Here is a 24052-nt window from a genome sequence, read left to right as displayed (position 1 = left end):
ATCAATTGTATACCAATATCAAATTTCAGTGCAAACGACTGAGTGAATTATCAAAAGCCTCCACATTTTAATATATGTATGATGGCATTTGGGAAAACAATCTTATTGAAAACCAACAATATCTCAAGTATTCAGCTATCTGCTGACCCAAGGATTTTCATACTGAGAGCTACCAATTAAGAAGTCTAGTGCCTCTTGCATTCCCCATAAATTAAGTTAATCACACTTTCTTGTGGTGATTGTCTGTTGGCTCCTTTAACATACACATGATCAAAGATGAGATATAGTAGTGGATGGTGTAACATACTGCTAATCTAAAAATAAAGTTATGTTTGTGCGGCTGCAAGATTTGCCTAACTATCTTAATGTTTATCTACACTGCATTTCACATCATTAAGCTAAAAATAAAAAAGTACCTGGACATCTGAAACAATATTTTCTTTAGTACAACAAATAAAGAGGTTAAGCTTTGTTGTCTTGGTCATGTAATACTAATGATATGACTAATATTTACTATTACACAGAACACACACTACACATTAAATTGCCTCCTGGCTATTTAACAGCAGGCCTTGTTATTATAATACACATCAATGGTACTCATTGTATTGATCTGAAAAGGATTTGGAGTCCTGCAGAGATCTGAAACAAGGCATATAACTATGCGCAACTATGGAGCAGGTATTTAAGCCACTGAGCTATCATACTGGCACATAATTCAACATCAGTCTACTCCAATCATAGCCATGTGCTTCAGGTGCTAGAACTTTACCGGCGTGATGGGATAATAAATATTGCAACCCTTTGGGCTCACAGGGGAAGGTACTGGATGATAATATATAAAAGTTCTATGTATACTCATTTTCTTCTCAACAATATCTTCATTTACTGGAACTCACTAATAACTTGACGTTTCTAAAGTACACATTTGGATCTTCATTTTAATGAAGTGATGTGATGCACAGTAAACAAAGACAGGTGCATTATGTTAGTTGTAAATATCCATGAACAATGGTGGCAGACCTTCATGTTGCAGTCAGTATGTGCCCTCAACTCGATTTCGTTAGTTTGCCATAGAAAATACAATGGAAGTCCCACAACAAATCAGCAACAGGACCGGAAGGTTCTTCAGATTACACATCAGAGTGTCCATGTTGTCTTCATATTCCACTTTACAGCGTTCTCTGTGCACACATTTCTGGCAAGTGCCCTGCCTTACACATTACGGCTCCATCCTGCAGACAAGACTGCTCAGTCCTTCGCATCTCACATGAAACCATAGAGAATGAAGATGTCCCTGTCCAGTCTAAGACTTCTCTTAGTGTAATTTTCAGTCTACAGATATTCCAGCCCAGTCTACCATGTTCCACATAAAACACAGTGCATGCAGCTATTCCTACCCAAGCCAGTCTACCATATACTATCCTGAAAGCAAAGTTCACACAGCTGCTCCTACCCAGGTCAGTCTATCATACACCACCTGAAAGCATAGTTCATTCCAATATGGATACCTCATCCACAGACATTAATTAGCAGCAGGTATGGATAGGAGTTGGTACCTCTAGTTTCCCCCTTCGTTGCCACTAGTCTCATGGGTTATCGGGGCAGCGCAGGTATTTGAAGAAGAAAAGGTCCCTCGAGCTTTGCCCCCTTTATGCAGATTGCAGCTAAAGCCATTCTCTTAGCCCCTTAAGAGCACATAAAATACTGGATAGATCTGGGTGAAATTGACAATCCCGTGAATTCATTAGTGAGAAAATGTCACTTTCCCTAACCCATGAATTTTCGTGAATTGACATCTCTATACAGTATCTCTTACCACATCTGAATTGATACACCCTGCACTTACTACAGCCATAATGTCCCCGATTACAAAATGTGCATGCATGTATCCCTGACCAGCCAATTGGAAACTTACAACAATCAGCATGTAGACTTTGCTGTGAAGGGTCTTCCTTCATGTCTTACAGCATTCTCCACGTATCTCAAACACAACCCACCTTATAGCAACCCGCTTGCATCTGTGGTTGTCTGGTCCACAAAATTCAGCTTTTAAATATCTGGCATGCAGACACGGCTACACGCTCTACCACATTGCACATTTCAGTATTCTGCATGTAGACACAGCTGGCCAGTCTGACACATTCCACTCTTCTACATGTTACAAGCAGACATAGCTGCCCAGTCTGCCACAATTTGTGATCCTGCATTAAGACACATCTCTCCTGTCTGCCTCTTTTTGATGTCCTAAATGCTGAAACTGCTGCCCAGTCTGCCACATTCCACTTACCGGTGTCCGGCACAGGGACATGACTGACCAGTAGGAGAATTCGTAAGCCAGGATTATTCAGCATGCAGACACTGTGGCTCATTTGGTCACATCCCACCTTAAAGTGTCTTGCAGATGTTAATGCACCAGTCAGCATTAACCACGTCTGTCCACTCCGTTCCTGAAACTCCTTAGGTTTACACTTCAGACACTCCTCTAGACTCCAGGCTATAACAGTAACACTTTCAGATGCTTTCCTGCTCTTTCTACTTAGGTGTGGGGTCTATTTAGGTGGCATCAAAAATACTTTAGGATTCCCGGTTATCAGAGTATGGTGTAGACACAGAGACTAAAATCAGAGGGATTGGTCACTCTGTACAGACAAGAAGCAGGTTATGGAAAACTATATGGATTTCTGATAGTAGCTGCAGAGAAATCAGGTCGAATAGTGAGTTGTAAATTTTGGGGATCATCGCAGTTCTCCAAGCAAAGAAAGAGGAGAATTTTGGTCACATGCAAGCCACTAAAGCTCCCTCCATTTAATCTAGTCTTCATTTATCATGAAAGTCTTGAGCTTAAATTCTCACAACCGGGGCGTCAGTAAGTCCAACGCAAAGCCAACAATTCAATGCAAGGTTATGCTAGCAATTCTCTGCTAATCCCACTTCATGGAAGGGTTTTTCCCTGTTTCATGATCTTTAAGTCTCTTTATTTAAACCACGTTGGCATGTCCTATCAGAGCCATGCCTCGGAGACTAATATCCATCCATCATAGCAACTTTCCACTGGTGACTGTGTTTCTCAAGGCATTAGTGCGCCAGAGTAGATCACATTTTTACTCACACAACCTCACTCTATACCTTTCTTAAAGGCCCTTGACTTCTTCTTGAATCCAGATGCATCTGCCTGACAATCATCAGCACATGAGCACCTTCTTGACCCTCAGGTAATACTGTCAATGCCTGAAGCATTAACAAGAAGCTTGCGTGATGATCCACCATTGTGTCTGCCCGCCCTCCGACCAAAACAGATGCAACATACTGAAAAACCAAGCATCAGTGCTCTTACACTCACTCCTATTGATACTGACAAGCGCGCTGAAGCAGTCAAATCTCCATATACCACTAGCGACACTGAAATCACTACCTACCACATGGCGGTTGAGTCCTTCAAAGCTACTCTACAAATGTACAAAATTCTACAGACAGGCTTTTATCTTTAAGTACAACACATACTTTTAATTAGCATTTTCGCAAATTTGTCACTGTGAACTCCCAAATGGAACACCACGTCTTTCAAAATAGAACAGGGTAACCCTGATTGAGATCCATTTCACATTAAATAAGGAACAGCACAGACCAGAGACCAGATTGGGGTGGGTGCAGACAAAGGCCACTGTTAAAGCTGCCCTTTGACTTGCATCTATGGGCTTCTATCATTCAGCCAAAATATTCCATCGGCCGCCCACAGCCAGATTCTATACAGACATTAATGATTGGTTATATCACTACAACGTGGTCTGTGCCACAATTGCCATGAGAATATGGCTTAGAATTTTAGCCCTAGATGTTGGGTGGCATCCACTGAGTAGGTTGGCCACAAACCTATACAAGAGACACCAAGTAGGCATTATTTCGAATCTCAAAAAGAGTAAACTGATCAGTGGGGCTGTTTCCCAAAAGCTACAGTATTGAAGAAGCTCCAGCATGGGCAGAGAACAGTGGTTTAGCTCTTGCCCGACTTGTTTGGCAGCCTACATCGTGTTTTCCTTTTACATCGCCAACTTGAGCACCATGGTGACTTCACCGTACAGGTCACCGGCACACTGACAGTTGTATGGCAGTGTCTGGGTGTGTTTTTGGATGAAAGATGTTAAGGAAAGGGTAATGTGAGAGTGTACACAGAGTGCGAACTGTAGCCCGCTTGGGTGACATGTCATGCCCACCATGGAAGTAAATTTTCAACTGGCGTAACCCGCATTTCTCTTTAGTCACTCTGAAACGTTGGACAGTAAAGGAAGTCAACTCTCTCAGAAATTTCCAACTGTAATTGTTTCTTTCTTGAACACTGGCATACATTTTCAGACTCACCACAACCAAGAGATTTCAGAGTTCCCACAAGACCCACACTCCATACATGAAGTGTGCAGATAAGTAGTAACACGTGGTCTCCGCAACAGCCCTTTGGTTATAGGGATTTAGGGCCAGACCTGGAATGTTGTCCTGAAATACCTGCATGCAAAGGCCAAGGTATTACCCATTAGCAACCCCTCCAAGAGATGACACGTCCACAATTAACACTTAAATAAATCAATATTATTAAAATATATTCACAATGAAACCTAATGTTCTCACTGAACGTCATGTTTTCAGCTCCGTTTGAGTGTTCATCGCTGTAAAATGCCCCAAAAGCAGTCTGATAGAGGCCGGGTTGAGGGCATATATTCATGCTTTATAAAATTAATAATAAATAAATGAGACACTTATGTAACAAATCCCAGAACCAGTCAACATCGTCTTATGGGAGCAGTCCGTACTATCCCAGTCTGCTGCTGGCCATGGTAATATGTGGATTTGTTGGCCTGAGTAGTCCCTACTTCAGCCACATCCGGTGGTAAGATGAAAAGCCGTCCCGCGGAAAGCCTCCTATATCCAACACACTGGCACGAATGCGGGCCTGCCGCATCACAAGTCAAGAAAAGTCTTAAGAGCTGGCAGCAGGTGTTGGCTCATCACAGCATTCACATCCTCCACTCTTTGACAGGCAAAGTGTTCTGAGGCCAAGATAGAATCAAATGACAAGTTCAGAGTATGTGCGCAGGCGCATTGAAGTGTCCATGCAGCGTACACTCGCAGCCTAGCCTGGCAGCATTCCTCCATGGGAGTGTGTTGCAGTGATTCTGTGAATGGCTGGAGGGCTCAAGCTCTAGAAGAGCTGGTCCTTTGTTCAGGCTTCAGAGATCGTTGGATTTGGATCCATTCTCCTTCAGACCACTGTGGAGAGAGAAGAAAAAAATATATTAGCGCCCACCTCTCACCAGTTAAGGCATGCACTCTCTTCCTTAGAGTCTGGTCTGAGGGTGACACAGTGACCTTTAAATTAACAGAAAGCTATAGTCTAGGCTTGTGATTCTTAACCTGTGGTTGGAGGAACCTTGCGGGTCTGCGACGCCTATTCTGGGGGTCACAACTGCTTAGAAAATTAAATAATATTAACAGATTAACCAAGAGTATGTAAATAGGAGGAGGGGGCAGCCGCAGGTGATGGGGAGCTACACTCAGATAGTATGGTTATTGCCCTTTTGAGAAAATTAGACCTAGATGTACATCGGGGGTTTGAGGAATCTAAGAGTAAGCAAGATGGTATTAGGGAGGCAGTGGGTGTACTGGAGGCTAAGTTTGATGAGTTAAATACACGGACAGGAAAACTGGAACAAGAGGTCAAGGAGATGCAGGAGGCAGTGGAAGATAACTGTAAAGAGCTCGAGGAGATTAAAAGCAGAGAAAGAGTATACGAAGAGCGGTTAGAGAGGTTGGAAAATATGCAGCGAAGAAATAACCTGAAGGTTTTGAAGCTACCAGAAGGAAAAGAGGGGGAGGATTTAAAAGGTTTTGTAGTTCATTTATTAAAATCAGAGCTGCAGTTGGAGGAGTCTGAAGAGGAGATTGCTGCTGACATACAGAGGATCCATCGTGATCCCTTCAGACTGAAGCCAAACCGCTCTAAGCCTAGAAGGGTGTTGATTAACTTTCTAACGTACAGTCTAAAAGAAAAGATTCTTGCTATGGCATTGAAAAAGGGCTCGCTTATGGTAGGAGAAGTAAAGATTGAGATTAGATCTGACCTATCGGTAGTCACGGCAAATAGGCAGTGGGAGCTGGGGAAGCGAATTGAACCCCTAAGGAAATTGGGGGCGACTGTGCAGTTAAAAGTAATGTGGAACAACAAAATGTATTCATTTAGATTTGTAGAAGATGTAGATAACTTTCTGGAGTACTGCCAAGGTGGGGGGGTATAGTTAACTGGTGTAGTTCGGGCTTATGGCTTGTGTAGCTTGTAAATGTGTAATTAGAATAGAATAACAAAAGAAAAAAAAAAAAAAAAAAAAAAAAAAAATGGTTTTTGCATAGAAGCAAGGGTAGCACGTCTGCTGGTGACCGGCACTTAAAGGGCCTAGGTTTGGGCCTTAGAAAGCTGGAAGGGTTTTCCCAGGGAGGGGGGGGGGAATGGAGAGCGGGGAGTTGGTTAGGGCTTAGAGTTGGGGGGGGAAGGATAGGAAGAAGGGGGGGAGAAAAACATAAATGTTCTCAGATGCCAAGGACCACCCTGAGGGTAAGGATTTGGAGATTAGTTTACGATGGTGGAGGGTAAAAGTGCGAGGGTAAAAACACAAATAGTGAGATGGGTGTCATGGAATGTAAATGGTTTAAGGGTTAAAGCAAGAAGAGACAGGATCTTGAAGTACTTAAGGGACACTCCAGCTAATATAATGATCCTTCAAGAGACTCATTTAACTGGGGAGGAGTGTAAACAATTTTTGGGTCGACTGCGGTGGATAAGGCACTTTTTCAGCTCACCACAAACTAGGGTAACTAAAGGAATACTAGTGATAATTAGATATGGGCTGGATTGTCAGGTAATGAACAGCATAGCTGACGAGAAAGGGCGATGGCTGATAGTGACTTTAAAGATACTGGGTTCTTTATACAATATTATTGGTTATTACGGCCCTAATCAAGACGATGTTACATCGCTGCTAGAACTTACACACGAGATGTCTGGGCTTTCAGGATATATAGTTTTTGCTGGAGATTTTAACACTGTATTGGATGCTAAGCTTGATAGATCCGTTAACAGCAGAGCCCAGGGAAATTGTAAAATGGCGGCTAGTGTTAAAAACATAATAGAACAATTTGGGCTTTGTGATATTTGGAGGAGGCGGGCCGGGTCCGGGCTTGGATATACATATTACAACAAAAAATATAACCATAGATCCAGAATAGACTTTTTCCTGTTAGATGCAAGATTAATTGACTATGTGAAGGAGGTGTTACATATAGGGGTTCATTTGTCTGATCATTCAGCGGTTTCCTTAGAACTGGAAAATGTGTCCTGTGTTGTGGATTCAGTCTGGAGGCTGGACCGTACAGTTTTGTATGATCAGGAAGCAATGCAGTCCCTTCAACAGGAGCTCGAGGTATTTATAGAGCATAACACAGGATCAGCCAAATTAGATATTGTTTGGGAGACAACTAAGGCCTTCCTTCGAGGCAGGTTGGGAGCTCTGGGGGCTAAGAGAAGGAGGGCATACCACCAGGAAATAAGGACTCTGGAACAGAACATCCGAAAAAATGAAATTAGGATTATAAATTCAGGGGGCGCTCCTGTGGGGGAGATCCTTCAAGAGTTGGAAGGGTTAAAGGAACAGTTGACTGATGTAATCAATAAAAGGGTGAAAGAAAGATGGGAGGCTGCTAAGCTGGATCATTTTGAAAACGGGGAAAACGCAGGCAAACTTCTAGCTTGGAAGGTTAGGAAGGATCTGGTTAAAAATATGATAAAAGAGGTTAAGGTGGGTGCAGAAGGAAAAGTAGCCTCAAACACTAATGAGATTGTGGAAGCATTTCATAACTATTTTTCAGAAGTATATAGTGAAGAGCTACAACCAGACAAGCAGGAGATCAATAAGTGGGTTAAAATTCTAAAATCTGCTACAGAAGAACACCGAAAGATTTTGAATAGAGAGATCAGGAAAGAAGAAATAGAGGAAGGGATTAGGAAGGCAAAAAAAGGCAAAGCACCTGGTCCCGATGGCCTCCCTGTAGAGGTATACAAGACTCTGATGCAAGGACTGGCACCATTATTAACAAAGGTGTTAAATGAGGTGTTCTCTGGAAATTTGAAGATTCCGGCATCATGGGATCAGGCAAATATAATCATTATACCCAAACCTGGTAAATCTCCTACAAATATGGATTCATATAGACCCATTTCACTCTTGAATAGTGATTACAAAATGTTCACCAAGATCTTGGCAGATAGGCTGGGTAAAGTGATCCCGTACTTTATTCATGATGATCAAAAGGGATTTGTCAAAGGTAGACACTTAAATGAATTAACATTTTCCCTGATAGGTAGTATAGATGTTGCGGTTGAGCAGGGGCTTCCCCTGGCGGTGGTGGCCTTGGATGCTGCCAAGGCTTTCGACCGTGTAAATTGGGAGTTTTTGAAAATTTTACTTGAACATCTTCAGTTAGGGAAAAATTTTCTTCAAGCGATATCACAACTATATCATACGCCGTGTTCTAGGGTCTTGGTTAATGGAACACTCACAAAATCTATTAGAATTGCGCGAGGAACCAGGCAGGGATGCCCCCTGTCCCCACTCTTGTTCGATCTTTATATTGAACCATTGGCCTGCAAAATAAGAGAGTCAGAGAATATTCCTGCTTTCAAGTTCCAAGGGTGGTCAAAGAAGATAGGGTTATATGCGGATGATATCGTAGTTTTAACATCGAATCTGACAAAATCACTGGGGGAAATTGAAAACCTTACAAAAAAGTTTGGAGATGTCTCAGGATATCGATTAAATTCGGACAAGACTGAAATTATGGCTTGGAACATGGCAATAGACCCTGGGATCGCAAAAAAGCAGATGAGATATTTGGGGGTACAAATTACTCAGGATATAAAACAGCTAACAGTAGTAAATCTGGCCAAAACAAGGAAGGACATTACAGCACTATTGAGAAACTGGAGCTCAATATCACTGTCTATGATTGGTCGGGTTAATTTGGTTAAAATGATGGTGCTTCCGAAGTTGACTTTTTTATTTGATTCTGTTCCCCTTATGTTTGAAAAAGAAGGTCTAGCAAAGCTACAGAGCGAAATTGGTTCATTTATTTGGGGCTCCAAGGGGTCAAGGCTATCTTGGAAAAAAATTCGAAGAAGATATGCTAAGGGAGGTTTAGCAGCCCCAGACTTTCAATTTTATTCTTGGGCTTTTTTGCTCAAGAACTGTAGAATGCTTTTTGGAACTCCCAATGACTCATCAATAGGGGAGCTTTTTGCGGCCATGCTGAAAGTAGAAAATTGCTACAAACGTGGCTTTCTATATGGATTTGCAGATCCAAAATACTTCAAAAAAGTCAGACTGAAGGTATTAAGAGACCTAGCCACGGCATGGTATCGTATTAGGCGCGTGACAAAAATCCCATATTTTAGCATGGCTGCACCAATTTGGGAGGGCCCGGGGGCCCCAAGTTGGACGAAAGATGCTTTAGCAAGGGCGTTAAAATTAGAAGGCCCACAGGTCTGGGGGGAGCTGCTTTGTGAAGGTGCCTTGATACCATGGGCAGTTTGTGAGCAACTCTGGGGTCGCAATTTTGCAAAATTTAAATATCTGCAGATACAAAGCTGGGTAATAGGTAAGGGAAAGTTAATGGGACGACACAATGAGTTTGAAGAAAAGCTGGTCTCGAACATTCGGATGAAGAAAGAAGTGGCAACGTGGTATTGGGAAATAGTTGAAATGGAGGACGGTCCCTTTTTACTTCCAGAGTTCCTGTGGGGAGAGTGCTTGCCGAGGATCGCAACAGAAGAACAATGGCAAGTAGATATGTTGATTCTATATAAAGTGGTGAAACCTGCAAATTTAAGGAGGAATCACTTGTTCACTCTCCACAGGGCATACTGGACCCCAAAGAGACTTGCGAAATTCAAAGATGGGGGCATGGTGCTATGTCCAAAGTGTAAAAGCCCAAATGAAGATGACATTCACATGTTCGTGACATGCTCAGAGATTCAAGAGTTTTGGGCTGCCGTAAGTGAAGTGCTCTCAAAAATATTGGAGCTAGAAATTACGGTAAGCCCTGAACAGATCATCTCGGGTAGATTGGATATACAAGGTAAGGGCCTTGATGATAATACGAAGCTGTTTTTCTATGCTATCTTGATTGCTCGAAGAGAAATATGTAAACTTTGGATTGCGTCTGAACCCCCGACAGTATTAATGTGGACTAGGGCCATGAGAGCAATAGCTAAGCTGGATATGGCTGGGCAAAACAATAGGAAGCACCAATTTTGGAACTTATTTTTAAATCACTACGGGTGAGGGAATTGGGAGTTATAGTTGCTGATTTCAAAGATGGGAGAGAATAACGTTCGATGATTAAGTCACTTCGGATGCTCTTGGAGGTTTAATGAAACCTATATGCTTCCCTGCAACAGATTCGGCCGTGACACTCCACTTTTATCAAACTTCGTTCAAGTTTGTAAGTCTGTAGCATAAGCAGTAGGAATCAACCTCTCACAGTTGAGCTTGAATACCACCAATGGGCGCTATAAGATACGAAGAGGTGGGAAGTGGCGTATGAGGACAAAAAAAAAAAAAAAAAAAAAAAGAGTATGTAAATAGGCAAAATGTAAACTTTGAAATTTTAATACTTTCTATGACTGTGAAGGAAATTGAAATTGGAGGCTAAAAATTAAGTTGGTAACTTTAGATTGATTCATAAGAGCAGTGGAAGTGAATTAAAAAGAATATAGTATGGACAATAGAGGTTTCAAATGAATTTGAAAACGCTCTAACCTTACCATTAAAAGGAACATTTTGATCTCTCTTTGTTATAGTGGTGAATTAAATAAAAATATTCCCTCATTTGTGAATTTGTTTGATAAATGATTGTTTCAGTACTTGTGTATTGTTTTATGGTTCAAATCATTGAAACTGCTTGGTCCAGGGTCCCGGAATTCCACTAATGTTTCAGCGGTGGGCGGTGCCTGGATTCCAGTAATGTTTAAGTGGGAGGGTCTACAGAAGTCAAACGGTTAAGAACCACAGGTCTAAACCAGTGATTCTTAACCTGTGGTCTACGGACCCGTGGGCGTCAGTGACTTCCTACTCAAGAGGTCCGCGACGGTTTAGAAAATTTTATAATTTTAGCAGATTAGGGAACTATTCATACAAAAAAGGAAAATTGAAAAGTTTAAAACGCTCTGCTAGTAAGAAGTTTAAAATTGGAGGCTAAAAATTAAGCAGGTATAATCTAGTATGGATGACGGATGGCCCCCACTTGAGGCACTGGTAAATGTTGACAAAAAGAGAACATATATTTGGAGCAAAAAAGACAAAATGATATGCTGGAGTCGAGCATATCACTTTGTCTTTTAGAAATAAAACTACATTTTGAAATGCTCCAAACTTCCAATTAAAATTAAATAGACAAAAATGTTGATTTTAGCATATGTTTTGGTTTGTGAATTAAATGAAGTATTTAATAATGTGTTTATTTGTTGTACACGTGTTTCTGTATTCTATTTTGTCTTATCTGAGGATCAATTCATGTAAATTGTTAAAGAAGGGGTGCCCGGCTTCAAGTAGTGATTTAGTGCGGGTTCTTGAAAATCAAAAGTAAAGAACCACTGGTCTAGACCAGCTTCAAAAGGTGGGTTACGCATGACATCAACTTAAATATTGGATTCCAAAACATATACTACAAAAGTGTAGCTTTTTTTACATAATCCATTATCTGTTGAAAACTAATAAACGCTGTTCAAGCACAAGATACTTTAACAGAATTATTTTGGTCATTTCCTTTTTCCACAACACCTTTTTGTGCATATATCAGAAGGACTGAAATGAAAGGATTTTACGAAAATAGGGTGCGACTTTGGAGGGGGAACCGGCTGTGTAATTATAACAAAAATAGGTTAAAATAGATAAAACTAACAAATTTATAATAAATAAATTAAACGTGCTGTCAATAATGTGTTTACTACATAATTTACCAACTAAATGCTGCTTAGTTTTTCGAAACCTACTACTTCCACTGAAAGGTAGAGAACCGTACGAAGCTGAGGAGGACACCGTGACTGCCTCTGCCCCAAAGTCACTGGCCGATTGGAAATTCTGATTTCTCTGCAAGGCAGTCCTTGTTCGCTATACATAACCCCCAAACCTCCTCAACCCTGCTGCAAAAGCCAGCAAGGGCCCGGCCATAATCAAAGAGAGTGTTCTTGTTGCAGGATTAGCCGATAAAACTTTTAGCACGTTATTAGTAGCCTAGGACACCTACCTGTTTCTGATTGGCAGCATGAAGTCCCACCCTTCAAGAGGCCTGTCGGCTTTTCTTGCCGGCAGAGGAGGGCACGGCACCAGTTGCAATTTTTTCTGAGACTGCAGCAGCTGAAAACAAAAAAAAACAAAACAAAGGCTTGTTGAAAAGTGTTTAGCTGGGAAATATGCCCATTAAATATTCTCTCGTCCACTAAACCCCTAGTGGAACTAGTCAAACTTCACTTCACTGTCCTGCTATTTTCTTCCTCTACATTTCTTTTTCAGTAAATTATATTTTTTAGGTCCTGCCTAGGCAGCATTTACTCTGTCTCTTCGAGACATGCTGTATTCAGGATATGGGCATTAAGCAACACCAATCTTTCTAATTGTCTTCTTTTATTGTCCTTAGTAAAAGGCTGCTTTTCATTGGTTAATATGGTCACTAGTCCCGCCTTTTTTTTCTTTTGTAACCTAACATGAGGACTGACCTCTTTTTTGCATTTATCCTTCTTCAGGCCCAGGAACACAATCGTGCCCACACTTGCTCCCTCTTCTCATTATTCTCCTTGTAATTATGAACAGCTGCGCTCTCTATTTGCTAATGCTCGCGTGTCTCACTTTCTCTTTAAATATAGTGGCAGCGCCATTTTTTTATTTTACCATTTTAAACCACAATGTCTTTATTTTTCAGAGCGCAACATGCCGCGCTTTCACTGAATTAATAGCGGCTGAGCGCCTTTTTTATGCGAGGTTCGCAGCATCCACTTTTCAAAACATCAAGTCTTTATTAAAGGTGCAGCTTTCACTTTAAGCTTGCCTTTATTTTTTCATAATCTACGCCCTTTGCAGAGCTGAGCACCGCCCTTTAACACACACGCCTTTACTTTTGCACAGCGCAGTACGACTCTTCCTTTGTTAATTGCTTCCTGTTCCAAGCAGCTGCTCTTCGCTCCCTCTCCTGGCTTGCAGCCGTCTCCTCCTCCAAACCCTTTCCCCCCCTCCACATTGGCACTTTAGATGTGACGAGGAAGCTGGTAATTTGTTTTTATCAACTCCATTCCCGTTGGTTAAGATCAGCGCGGCGCGCGCCTCATTATGTGGTATGGGATTACTTATGCTCTACTTCTTGTGTAATAACATTATATTACTTGTTGACACCTTTTTGCTGCTTAAAGGAAACTTTATTTCTATCCTTTTTTTATATCTGTTTTATTCTCAACTGTGTGTTCACGTTTTACGTATGTGGCATATAAAATGTGTCTCTATTGAGCGCATGCTCATTTGTCTCATAACCTACGCCCGCTTAAATATTTTGTGTTCTGTGCGGGATAATGGCTGAGAGCCAGTTGCTTTGTTTACCCATGGTTAGTGTTGAGGCAGATCCACGTTTAGTGCGGCGAGACCGCGGCAGTGTAACCACTATTCGTACCCCCCCCCGCCCCTGCTTTCCACTGTTTGCTCTCATCCCCTTTCCTTCTTATCTCTTTAAATAAATCAAATGATCACTCCACTGCAAATAAAAAAAAATAACAGAAAAACATTGGCATTTGCAACACCAATAGCTCGAACTTTCACTAATGCGAGACCTATTGCATTGCTAATGCTTGTTTAAATGGCTGCCTGCCCCTAACTTCCCAAGGCATGACTACAAGACTCCTTACGGGTCAGTTGTTGGAGGGCTCAATATCGCTCTTTCAGGAGCGACCTTCCATTGAACTTTAGAGGTGGGAGCACACAGACCACAAGCAAAACTGAAAGGGACACTTACAAAGGTCAATTGAGTGTGGGGGCTGACAGGGGCTCGTGGGAGAGAAGGAATGTTTACCTACAATGTTTAAATCTATCCATCTCTTTAGATATAACCACACGTACATACACAGTTTGATTTCAACATTTAAGCAAAAAAAGCTGCTTAATAGGTGAGATAGTTGACAAATTAATGTGTATGGCAAGGGGCAGTGTCAGTTTTTTCTGTGCCACCCCCTGGCACAGTCAACAGCAGTGGTGGTGGTGGGGCAGGACTTATAGAGCTGGGAACCAGGCCAGTCTGGACCCCCCCTAGATGTGCGTTTGTGGGGGGGGGGGGGGATAGCCGAAGAGACAGGACTGGGGATGCTTATGATGGCGTCCCCACTTTTTCAGAAATTCTCAATGAACCTCGATTACGTATAAAAACAGGTTCTAAAGTACACGCTCAATAAACAGAGTGGGGAAGGCAATAAATGTATGTAGTTTACCCAAGACAATCTACCCACCTGTTTTAAAGAATATAATTGAAAGAACAAAAAGATAAAAACATCCCGGCTGGAAGCATATATGGGAGTAAGCGGCATGGAGTGTTAGGGGTGGGTGTAAATTGTGTATTTCAGTAAACACATGGAATTACCCAGCAATTCTGTGTTTAGTGTAAACGTGCCTCCTCGCATCCAAAAAGGGGCTAGCAGTGATGCCATGGCAGAGATGATGCCACATGCAGTATTCACAGAAGGCATGATAGAACCTTGCTTTTCTATTGCATTAGAATTTACAGACTCTTCCACAAACCTACATGCCTTTCTGAATTAGAGACAGTTTGAAAACCTTCCTTTTTCCAGACCATGTCAAGATGATGCGCGGCAGTGCGCACGTGCGAGTTCAAGGGCGATGACGGATAATGCTGCGCACGGCATGTCCAGTGCCTGATCGGGGGCACTGATTGAGGCAAGGATCAGGGCCCACGGCCCACTGCTAACCACAGTGTTCTTCCTGAGAACAGAGATGTAGCAATGTATGCGCCAAAAAATAAGGCAAGTTGTGAAAAAGGCGGTAAGCAATGACTGGCTGCCCCGGGCCACCAAAAGGTGGCCACCTACGAGGGCGGCCACCCTTAGTGCCACAGGATGGCACAGACCTTAGGCGGTCTAGTGTTGGGGGGACCGGATGGTCCCCCAGTGATGTCACTGCCGGGGGAGGGGGCCGAGGGGGGTTTATAACCTAGGGGGCGAGGGCCGAGCGCCCTCTTTGTTCCTGGTCGCGGCCCGCGCTGACACTCTCCCTCCCCCGCCCGGACCCCGAGCTGGTGACTGCCCGTGCGCTGTTTTACCTCCCTTCCGCTTACCCTGCTTTCAGGCAGTAAGTGGGGGGGTTTTGCTATTAATATTACTGTCTTTTGTGTTGCAGGCAGAGTTACAGGGCGATCCAATGCAGGAAGGTACAGAAGGGTACCCTCTACAGGAGCACCGGAAGGGTGCGAGAGCAATTTATCCCCAGGGAGATCCACAGTGGGATCCTGGAGGAGTGACGGTGCCCCGTTAGTCCTTCGGGCGGTTGTGGACCTGAGCAACCGGGGGTTGCCTACAACGCTCTGCCCCTTGGAGGGGGAGGGGCGTGAGTAAGGGGCGGACTGGAAGTCCGCCGGGGGAGGGGTTAGACCCTCCCCCAAAATTGACAACGCCCCGGCGGTTAACACCACGGGGGTTATGGCTCATCAGGTGGGCTGGTCGCAGGGGGCGGCCTGCTCTTGGATTGCCTGTAAGATAACCCAACATCTTGGCATAATGTACATGCTAATAAAGCTGCAACAACTTTCTCCAACAACTCATGGTGTGGTGTTTGTTATTTAGGAAAGTTGGCCGAGGAGCGTCCTGGGGTATGGGCCGATATTGGAACTAAGAGGTCTGGTCTGGGTCAGCATGTGGGTGCAGGGTCTTGGTGTGTGCCATCTCGTGCCCCTATTAAGTGTGCCTCCTATACTCCTATAGACCGCGCCCATTCATTATCAAATAATTTTATTAAACTGAATCCGAGTACACTGGAGGCATGAGTACATATTACATCCATCAAATGACTGCATTCTTTATCATACCATCATATATGTGACATTGCCACTATGAAACAGTCCCGGCTGCTACCTGGAAGCAGCAGTGGGGGTATGGGGGTTGGGGGGAGGGGTTTGGGGGGGTGGGGTGGTGATGGAGGGAAAATCGGGTTATTACAAAAAAACCAAAAAACCACTTACCTCCCGGCCAGCCGCCCCCACCTCTCCTGCATCCTCTTCCTGGCTTCTTGGGAGAAACAGGAAGCACCAGGGCTCCCACGCTCCCTGCAACCAATCCCAACGCTGTGACACGGTGCTCAGCCGGGGGCTGGAGGGGTGGGCATGTTCTCCAGGCAGAATGTAATGCAGCCTGGGTGGAGAACATGCAAAGTGCGCTTGACTGTTTTGGCCGGCCTGAGAGTGCCGGCCAAACAGTCATCGACACCAGCATGATAACACTGGTCTTACTAGCAAATGCACTATGTCAATACCTGGCTTCCATGGATACACTGTACACCAGCGACACCTACTTCAAAATACTGCTGCCCGCATTCTGTTTGGACGTCGGTGATGTAACTAAGTGCCTCATGTCAGTAGTTCATTGCACTGGCTCTCGGTTTAAGGGACAATCACCTCTACCTCTGGTGTGAAAGAAGGGACCTGGAGGTCCCTAACAATGCCATTCTTTCTATCCTTCACTCTACTGCATCACAATCTCTGGCTCTTCCTTGACCAGGTCCCACTGGTGAGCACAGGGGGAAAGCCTCCGGCTCTTTGCTTGGGTTGTTGGCAGGTGTTGTTGAAGTTTTTTTTTTTAAAACACATTAATTCATCGCTAATGTTTGTTGTTTAATTCTTCTCCATGTATTGACCCACTTACTGTATTAGCACGCAGGCCACGATGAGCAGCACGCAGGCCACCACCGACACCACCACCAACACGGTAATCGTCGTCTTCTTCTGATTGGCTGCCACAACAGCCAGGAGGTCATAGTGCTCGCAGCGCGAGCCAATGAACCCAGGCCTGCACCTGTAGAGATGCAAGAACAAGCAGGTGAGTAGTGAAAGTGTTTAAATGAGGTGCCACTACTCGTGTGGTTCATGGCTCTCTGTGGGGGTCACGCCGTGCACAGGTAAGAAGCGTAGATGCAAGTAGAGTTTTTGTGAAGTTTATTTTCTTCATAAGTATCAGACAAACGAACAAGCCATCCTACAGGCCCTGCATTGGGCTGCTAACTGGTGGAACCCCTGGCTCCAGACCACCCCCCAACATTCTGAAAATGCACAACCCCAGTCAAAGATAGATAGGAGCATAGAAGGAAAAGAACAAATTAATATATCAAGTCCCTCACATATCTACATTGCCATACTACAATACATGTTCACAGGATAGCATCTATAGACATCTGATGCATGGCATGACAAAATGGCTGCCACCAAATTGGCGCGTACAAAGACAGACACAAAATGGGTGTACGAGAGAGGTGGGTCAGGATGTGGAAGAGATAGAGAAAGACGGTGAAGAGAGCAGAAGAGGGACGAGCGGGTGGAGGAAAAGAGTGAGTGAGGCAAGAGGGTGTGCGAGATGGAGGGCCTTGGAGAAGAGGTGAGAGGAGACAGAGGAAAGAGGCAGATAAGAGCGAGTGAGAGAAAGAGAAGGTAGGATAAAGACGGTGGGAGAGATGGATGAGGGAAAAATAGGGCGAGAGAAAAGGGAGAAAGACTAAGGGAGAAGGAATGAGAACGGAGAAAAGGGGGAAGAAGAGAAAAAAGAGGGAAGAAGAGATGGGGAAAGATGATAGAGAGTGAAGGAAGTAATGATGAGGGAGGGAGAGAAATGATGAAGTGTATGGCGAAAGATGCTAATCTGCAGGGAAACAGGATTGTGAATACACACCCCTCTCTATCTGAGGCACCACGGGATGCAACAATGCCCATATATGGAGAGGAGGCGGCTGAATGTGAAAAGACATGTCCAGCTTGAGCTCCAGTCACTCGTCATGGAGGCAACATCCGGCAACACGCCTTCTAACGCATTCCCAGAAGGTTAGCACCACTCCCTGCCCACACCCTCCCCTTTCTGGAAGCTAGACTTCAGCGGCTCTGACAGTCTAAGGCCTTCTGTTGGGTGGGAGGTCAGGATATGTGTGTGTACAGTCACCTTGTAAAAATGTGTGTGTGAGTACAGGCTTTTTGTCAAAATGTGGAGGAATGTGAAAGAACAACTTTCATTTTAAGCACGAGGGTGGGGGCAAGTACAGCAATCAGCTGTAGTTATGGTAAGAGGAGGGGCCTAACCCTAATGGGAAAAACTGGGTACTTGACACCAAAGTTTTCCTACTATTTTGGGTACAAAACATAGGTGTGTATGGTACTCAGAATGAAAACGAATGCACAACATATGGTTTTAGGTCCAGCCTCCTACGCAGCGAAGCTATCTGGTTGCAAAAGACCTGTTGTGTGCTTAACAAAAGCTTAGACGGGCTTCGGCCTGCACTTTCTTACCACTATTGGCTTTATTGTCACTCTCATTTGCTTGCTTTTTATTTAATGGCTTTCCTTACCCCCTGCTTGTCCATCTTGTGTTCATCCCTGCCTTGCAGCATAACCTCTTCCCCAGCTTTGCGATTGGATGCCTTCTATGCTTCCACTGTTCACTTTTAGGGAGCAACTTTTTTCTTTTTCGCTCAGCACTGCAAGAAAGTGCATGTGTTTTCCTGCTTTCTCCCTCTTGTCCTATTGTTCTCCAAATAACAGCCCACTGCGCTGTCCCTCTTGTGTGCTGAAAACTCGGCCATGTGTGCTTCTTCCCCTCACCAAACTCCACTGTGCTTCATGTTTCTTTCTCCCTTGTGCTCTTCTCCAACCACCCTCATGTCCTACCCCCTGCCCCACAAGGTCCTAGGATATGAGGGGGTGGAAGAGTCCAAGCCACCTCACTCGCCCCCAAAATGACAGTTGGCAAAATTGTGCAGAGAGGCGAGGCCTGGGGTCCATGGCGAGTAAGGGAGTCTGGGTGGGGAGGAAAATAATAGTATGTGATAGGGAAAGAGAGAGAAGGCAAGCCAGGAGAGAAAGGGCCTATGTATGTGACTAGGACAGAAACAGAGTAGGTGTGTTTATGTGTTGGGAAAAGAATAAGAGAACTAAAAGAGAAAGACTGATATGTGCAATGGGAAAAGAGGGAGAGGAAATAGGGAAGGGGCAGATTGGAGTGTGTGATTGAGGTGAGAGAGGGATAAAGGAGAAAAGACACAGATGTGTCTGATGGAGGAGAGAAAGAGTTGATATATGTGATGGAGTTGGGGACAGAAAAAAGAGTAATGTGTGTGACAGAAAGGATAAAGGCAGAGATAGGAGGGAAAGGCCTGATGTGATATGATAGGGAAGGTGGGAGGGAGAGAAAGGAAAAACAAATGTTGGATGTGTTTGATGGGGAAAGACACTGGATAGAAGGGGATAACCGGGCCGGTGAAGAGGAAGGAAGAGAGAAGTAGGAAAAAAAAGGGATAATGTGAGGAGGAGGCTAGCTAGTGTAATGGAAGAGAGGGAGAGTAAAGTCTGATGTGTGTGTCAAGGATGAGGAGGGAGAGAGAGGCACAGAATGAGTACACAGGCAGATGGACCTCACTGCCCTCCCACCAGCAGTTCCCAGGCTGCCAGCACAAGGATACTCACACACAAGAAGCCACGTTCTCCTGCACGATGAACCTGCACGTGCCATGCAAGCAGAAGCCTGTGTGCGACCCGGGGCAGTCATCGAAGTGAGACCGGACTGCAGCCACCACTGGAGCTAGGAGGGGGAAAAAAATAAAAAATTAGGACCGGCTGCCTCCTCCGTGCTGCAATCACCAGATCACCCGCTACGGTACCATGTTATACATCCAACATCACACAGCATGACCTGGCCCAGCAAAACACGACTGAATGCAACAGGACATCCAGCATACTATAGAGAGGACAGACACTGCGACTGGTAACATTAAACTGCGGTATAATGAGCCCACAAGCCATAACATATCAAGAAACAACATATTAAATACTGCGAATATCCAGGGGATCCGGCTGAGGGGTTTGCGTGCCCATGTCTGGAAGACCCCAACACACTTTGCCTTCAGGTAGACCTGGAAGGGTGGACTGCAGACCACACCAGGTACGCGGGAGAAGACGGGCCCAGGTGTGAAGTCCTGGGGTGGACACCCATGGCTGTGGGAGTAATAACAGTATGTCCCCTTTTTAGGTCGAGTCTAGCAGCAGCGCGCATGCGCTGCTCGCTCTGCCAGGCATGTTGTAGTAGAGTATGCTGTGGAAGCCTCGCCCACTCTTCTCCCATATTTGTAATTGACTTGGGTCATTGTCCTTGGTAAACCCTGGCTTCGGATTCATTATGAAGCTTGTTAGTCCCGCCTTGGTACAGCCCTGTTTCCTTCTGTTACCGTCCATAAGACTGAACCTTTTACTTCGCTCGTTACACGGCATGCTTTATCTAGTGGGTGAGCACTATTTACTTTATTGACAATGGCGGCTGCTTTTTTTTGTTGTATGTGCATGCTGAGCACGGCGCCCGCTTTAGGGACCACTGCGCTCAGTTTATTATTTTTTACTTTAATTGGGAGCGCAGCATCAGTTTCAGGTACACTGCGCTCTTTCTTTATTAAACTTTTACAATGCCAGAGGTTAAACACTCGCAATTGCGAGACCTATAACATTGTAAACGCTCGTTTGTCACGAGATGTCGCTTGCCTGGGTGTGGGGCTAACAGTCTGCCACTCTTCTGTCCCTGGATCTGCAGGCCACCTGGATCTGGGGGTAATAGCAGGTCACCTTGCTGTAGATATAGCCTGAACATATGTGTAAGTAATAGCAGTCAGTCACCTGTGTGACAGTAGCTATGGTCTTAGATGTCGGAGTAACAACACATGTAAGTAAAAATGGAAGGTATCTAAACAGAATGAAGCCTCCAGTGTCAGTCAGCCAGCCTGGAGGCTGCCGTTGGAATACGGTGGAACTCAACGTGGTGCTTAAGGTCTAGAAAATGGCGGCCACTAGACCCATCTTTCATCAGCCAAGATAATAAGGCCCAATGAAAGCCAGAAGTACTACAGCTCATTTCACCAAAATACCATGCCAAAAAACAAGACAGGAGGGTCATGTTTTCGCATTTGTCGTACATTTTGATTCACTAACACAAACCGGTTATCAGTTTTTCCATCCTGTGAGCGTTGGGGTGTGGGGGGATGTGGAGGAGTGCAAGCAATCCGAGTTAGGCGCACACATTCGAAACCCCTTTTTATTTCTCAAAAGGGAAATCAGTGTTTCACAACCTCCAACAAATAAAACGTTGAAAACATATGTTTTGAGGCTGCACTCGCTCTTTAACATCTGAGCCCCCTATCTCCCTTGTTCCTATGCTCTCAGAGCCCCTTAACACCCAAAAATGGCTTCTGTGTTCCCAATTTTAAAGCATGTTTGTGCACTGGTGGCTTCTCGAGCAGAGTTCATTTCTCTTCCGGACCCAAGACAATAAATGTACCCTTCCAATATCCTCCCTCCCACATGCTAGTCTATTCCCCGACTCTGGACAGGAGACTAGCTCGCCCCAATGTTGCCAAAGGTTTAAGCAGTGCTTAATTTGAGCCAGTGGTTTCTGGTGCTCGGCACCAGCACTTAATTGTCAACACTGGCACTTATGACAGTTGCCACGTGGTGGCACTGTTTAGGAGATTTAAATATATGCAGAACAACAGTGGCTTTATTAATTCAATATACATTAAAAAGAATGAATAGCAGCAGCACATGCCATTCCTATAGCTTTGGGGTCCTCTACAGTCTGAATTTTCACACTTGTAGCAGTGTGATGATAAGTAGTTGTGCAGGTACTGTGATGGCTGCACTGACAGGGGCAATGGCTGGTGCAAGCTACAGTGGCCTCCTGGCAAGGGCCCTGGTGCTTATTTATTTATTTACAAATTAAGAAGTGGGTTCAAGGATCTTCCAAGTACCAAAGAGAATATATCCAGCCTCCCCAGTTTCCAACCAGTGGTGGTATGATACATTCCCCATTGTCACACTGTTCCCTTTACTACTGCAGGTGATTTCCCTGTCCAAAGACCAGTGCCAGTGCTTAGGGACCAGCAGAGAGAAGGAAAAAAGGCAAGGAGCAGCAGGGATGATGTCTTCTGAGTAGTTGTGTTCTACTGCCCCAATTGCACTGCCATCCAGTCCCCGTCCTAGTGTCTCCCTGTCCCCCAGTTTTCACTGTCCCATTGAAAGCAACTCTGTCAGTGTGTTCCTTGCCCCAGTCTACTTGCCTCCCTGTCCCAGTGTCATTGTTCTCTGTCCCAGTGTGCATGCTTTCCTGTCATAGTGTCATCTTGTTCCTGTCCCAATGAGGGTGTCTGCCGTTTCCATGAACAGAAAGAGGCGAGCAAAGGGTCAGCTCTGGCTCCAAGAGCATGTACACGAGCCTTGGAAACGTTTGGCAAGTAAATCATGCAACAAACATGTAAGAAAACCACAATGTGGAGGTTTTTCACATTAGTAGTGCAACAACAACAAGGTGATGGATGGAATCCTTGAATAAATCTCAGCCACTGACAATAGCTTGGGCCCCATTCCAAGCCATCGTTTTTCACCCACCATGCCACCTCAGTTTCAATCCAGACACATGCAAATCAGCCGTAACAATGCACCAATCGAAACAGTGCAGCCCGAATTGCCAGGCCAGGTCCTCCCCCACATCAGTATATCAGATAAGTTGCTAAGTATTTTTTTTAAACTGGAAGTTTTTAAAGATTAACTGAAAACCAACCACTACACCGCCCCTCAACTATGCTGCAAGTAGGCCAAAAGGTGTGTACCTAATATGTGACTTGGATTCTTTTTATAGATGTAATAATAATAATAAAGGCTATTAAACTAACACCATAGGTTTTTGCACAGCGTACTTTCAGAACTTACTTATTTCAAGGTGATCCTATATGTGTAATGACCACCAAGGAGCTTCGATGAAATACATTATTTGGCTTGTATCAATCAGCTTGGTCAAGCAGGGAAGCTGGGAATCACCTCAGATTTTCCAGTTTCACTTTGTGCTATTCAGCCACTAGATACGTATGACTTTCTGACATCAAAAGTTAATGTTCTGTCCTTAATTCTTATAGAATGAGATTAGAGGGTGGGTGATAGGCAGAGGCCATATTTTATTTGTGGGAGTTTCACAGAGCGAACCTACACGTTTTTTCGCCACAGGGAGATTTGCCCAGAATCACCGGTTGCTGAGCCGAGGTTGGGGTTATAATCAGATTCTCTGATGATACATGAATCACAGCTGTAGCCACTAGGCCACATTTCCGCGTGGCTCTTTTGGGGCTCGAGTATTTAAGAGGATGACGAGCTGAGGCAGGCTTCTGATTTGAGCATTCAGTGGCTTGCCCACCTCTATTCCTGTCCCAGGGTCACTGTGTTTCTGTCCAAATGAGCATGTGGTTTTCTGTACCAGTGTCGGTATGTTCCTGTACCAGTATGGGTCTTTCTAAGTCCCTGTCGCATTGTGTTTCTGTCCAAGTGTGCATGCGTCTTGTCCTGTCCCAGTACGAGTCATTCTCTGCCCCGGTCCCATTATGTTACTGCCCAAGTGTGATTGTTTTATCCTGTCCCAGTATGGGTCATTCCCTGTCCCATTGTGTTCCTGTTGGAGTGTGCGAGGGTCGTGGCTATACAAGTGTCATGTTACCTGTCTTAGTGTGCGTTTCCTTGAACCAGTGTTTCGGCACATGTCCCAAGTGTCTACGTGTGCCCTGTCCTAAGATGCGTCTCCCTGTCCCAGTGTACATTTTCCTAGTGCACGTTTTCACCTCTATGTGCTCGAATCCCCAGCCACGCTGTAATTATAAAAACTCGTGACGTATCGAATAGGGTCAACACGCTG

At 44.5% G+C, this 24052-nt stretch overlaps 1 protein-coding gene across 1 annotated transcript in view; it reads right to left on the bottom strand.

The window, feature by feature from the left end:
- Positions 1 to 4562: 4562 nt before the first annotated feature.
- TGFA (transforming growth factor alpha) overlaps positions 4563 to 24052 on the bottom strand; it is a 60608-nt gene continuing 41118 nt past the window's right edge. Inside the window, exons 3-6 of the mRNA XM_078666695.1 lie at positions 19801 to 19915; positions 17003 to 17152; positions 12346 to 12455; positions 4563 to 5262 (exon numbers count right to left, since the gene is read on the bottom strand). Coding sequence (XP_078522821.1) covers positions 5255 to 5262; positions 12346 to 12455; positions 17003 to 17152; positions 19801 to 19915 — 383 coding nt within the window. The 3' untranslated portion in view covers positions 4563 to 5254. The remainder of the gene's footprint in view (positions 5263 to 12345; positions 12456 to 17002; positions 17153 to 19800; positions 19916 to 24052) is intronic.

Source organism: Lissotriton helveticus, chromosome 11 (assembly GCF_964261635.1).
Source record: "Lissotriton helveticus chromosome 11, aLisHel1.1, whole genome shotgun sequence".
Lineage (NCBI taxonomy): Eukaryota > Metazoa > Chordata > Amphibia > Caudata > Salamandridae > Lissotriton > Lissotriton helveticus.
Note: the sequence above shows the minus strand (reverse complement) of the source record. Positions and strands in the feature narration are given on the sequence as shown.